A 2372-nucleotide genomic window follows, 5' to 3' on the forward strand; every position below is an offset into this window, starting at 1 on the left:
GTTTATATAAACAAATCCTTAGTAAAGAGTAACCTACTTGGTAAAAAATCTAATTGTCACTAGATTTAAGTCCTGACTTTTGAGTTTATATAAACAAATCCTTAGTAAAGAGTAACCTACTTGGTAAAAAATCTAATTGTCACTAGATTTAAGTCCTGACTTTTGAGTTTATATAAACAAATCCTTAGTAAAGAGTAACCTACTTGGTAAAAAATCTAATTGTCACTAGATTTAAGTCCTGACTTTTGAGTTTATATAAACAAATCCTTAGTAAAGAGTAAACCTACTTGGTAAAAAATCTAATTGTCACTAGATTTAAGTCCTGACTTTTGAGTTTATATAAACAAATCCTTAGTAAAGAGTATTTTCTTCGACGGGGCCCTATGTAATGTAACTTATAATTAATCATGCTTTAATGCGACTACTAAACATTCAATGAAAATAAAAATAAAAGGGATGAGTGAAATCATTTTGGTCCTACCTCAGATATTATTTATATTATATAGATATATAAATACACACACACATTAATTGTATACATCCAACGTAGAGAACTTTTTTATATTCCTCCAAGTATAAACTCATCTCTTTATTTTGGTCTCAGATATTATTTATATTATATAGATATATAAATATACACACACATTAATTGTATACATCCAACGTAGAGAACTTTTTTATATTCCTCCAAGCATAAACTCATCTCTTTATTTTAGGGAAAGATAAATACACTCGTAAGTTGTAACTATTAAAAAATAATTTATATATGATTCTGGTATGATAGTGAAATATATTTTAAATTTTTTTTTTCATGTCAATTATTATACTTAAATTGCGACAAATTAAGAGATCGATATTGACTCAGTTCCTAAGAGATGTGATAGAATAACGTTAGGAGCGACAAACAATTGTGATCGAAGCTTGACTTTAACATAGACTAACAATAAGCTTAGTAAAACAAAACACATACCAATTTTTTTAATTAGTTTTGAATAAATTAAAATAACTTTAACACTACTTTTATAAGCTCTTTGATATTTACCTTATTGCACAACAAAATGATCTACAAATACCAAAAATAAATTCTAGCATACCAATCACACTCTATATAAAATTAAAACACCACCCAATAAGTATCAAATGCACAAAAGGTATTTTCGAAAAATAAATATTAATTCATTTTTGTTGAAACACGTAAACATATACGCAATGGATAACACATAAAATCAAACTTAAAAATTTTCTGTGAAGTGAAAATAACCTTCATTTAATTCAATAAATATTTATATAAAAATCCTTAAAAACACCCCTCGTGGATGAACTCTATTTCCAACCATTTTGAACGAAAGTAAAAGATAAAAATAACATTTTTACAATTTCTTTCCTCATTATTCTCCTCAACAAATTCTTGTTTCTTTTTCTCCAAAGTAGAAAATTTTCATTTCAAATTAGTAAATTAAAAAGCAAAGAAAGCAAAAGCAAACTTTTTTTTTGTGTGCGCAAAAAACTCATTTTATAACTCAAAAGTTTTTCTCTTTTTAATAATTAATTAATTAAATAATAAAAGTTAAAACCCTAAAACCCTAGTAGTTGTTTCTTGTAGAGCCTTCTTTGTTTCTTTCTCTAAATAAGCCCAACTTCTTCATATCTCCTCTCTTCAGTTTTTCTCTCTTTTTCTCAGCTGCAAAAAATTTCTTCTACAATTATGTATCGTTTTGCAGCAAAACTTGCTTCTAAATCCAGGTATTTTCTTGATTTTTCAATTGTTTTTTAAACCCCATCTGTATACTATGCATAAAAATGTGTTCTTTGTGTAATTGTGTATCATTTGAACTAGATTTTATGTAAATCTTGATTTTAACAAATACCCATTTTCTTGTTTGTACAGGGTTGCAAGGAGAAGCACCCAACAGGTAGTTTTTTGCTTGTAGATCAGAAAAGTTGCCATTTTTAATGAAAACTGTGTTTTTTTTGGGGATTGGATTGGTATTTTGAGATGGATTTGTATGCAGGTTGGTAGTAGGTTGAATTGGAGCAGGAACTATGCTGCTAAGGATATTAAATTTGGAGTTGAAGCTAGGGGACTGATGCTTCAAGGAGTTGAGCAACTTGCTGATGCAGTTAAAGTCACTATGGGTCCAAAGGTTGTTTTTTTAATGCCCCATTGATGAGTAATTGAAGTTATAATAGTAGTAGTACTCATGTTAAACATTGATTTCAAGTTCTTGTTGTTAGTGATTTAGATATTATGTTTTCGACGTGTGTATGTTAGTACATTTTACTGCTCTGATTTGTATTGTGATGGATGTGCTAGAAAAATCTACTAAAGGGATCTGTCTGAAAGTGCAAGAGGGGGGGGGGGGGGGGTTGAT

General features: G+C 28.7%; 1 protein-coding gene across 1 annotated transcript in view; it reads left to right on the forward strand.

The window, feature by feature from the left end:
- The first annotated feature begins 1598 nt into the window (after nucleotides 1-1598).
- LOC102582102 (chaperonin CPN60-2, mitochondrial) overlaps nucleotides 1599-2372 on the forward strand; it is a 6769-nt gene continuing 5995 nt past the window's right edge. Inside the window, exons 1-3 of the mRNA XM_006355676.2 lie at nucleotides 1599-1743; nucleotides 1889-1913; nucleotides 2013-2144. Of these exons, the coding sequence (XP_006355738.1) occupies nucleotides 1706-1743; nucleotides 1889-1913; nucleotides 2013-2144 (195 nt within the window). The 5' untranslated portion in view covers nucleotides 1599-1705. The remainder of the gene's footprint in view (nucleotides 1744-1888; nucleotides 1914-2012; nucleotides 2145-2372) is intronic.

Source organism: Solanum tuberosum, unplaced genomic scaffold (assembly GCF_000226075.1).
Source record: "Solanum tuberosum cultivar DM 1-3 516 R44 unplaced genomic scaffold, SolTub_3.0 scf00202, whole genome shotgun sequence".
Lineage (NCBI taxonomy): Eukaryota > Viridiplantae > Streptophyta > Magnoliopsida > Solanales > Solanaceae > Solanum > Solanum tuberosum.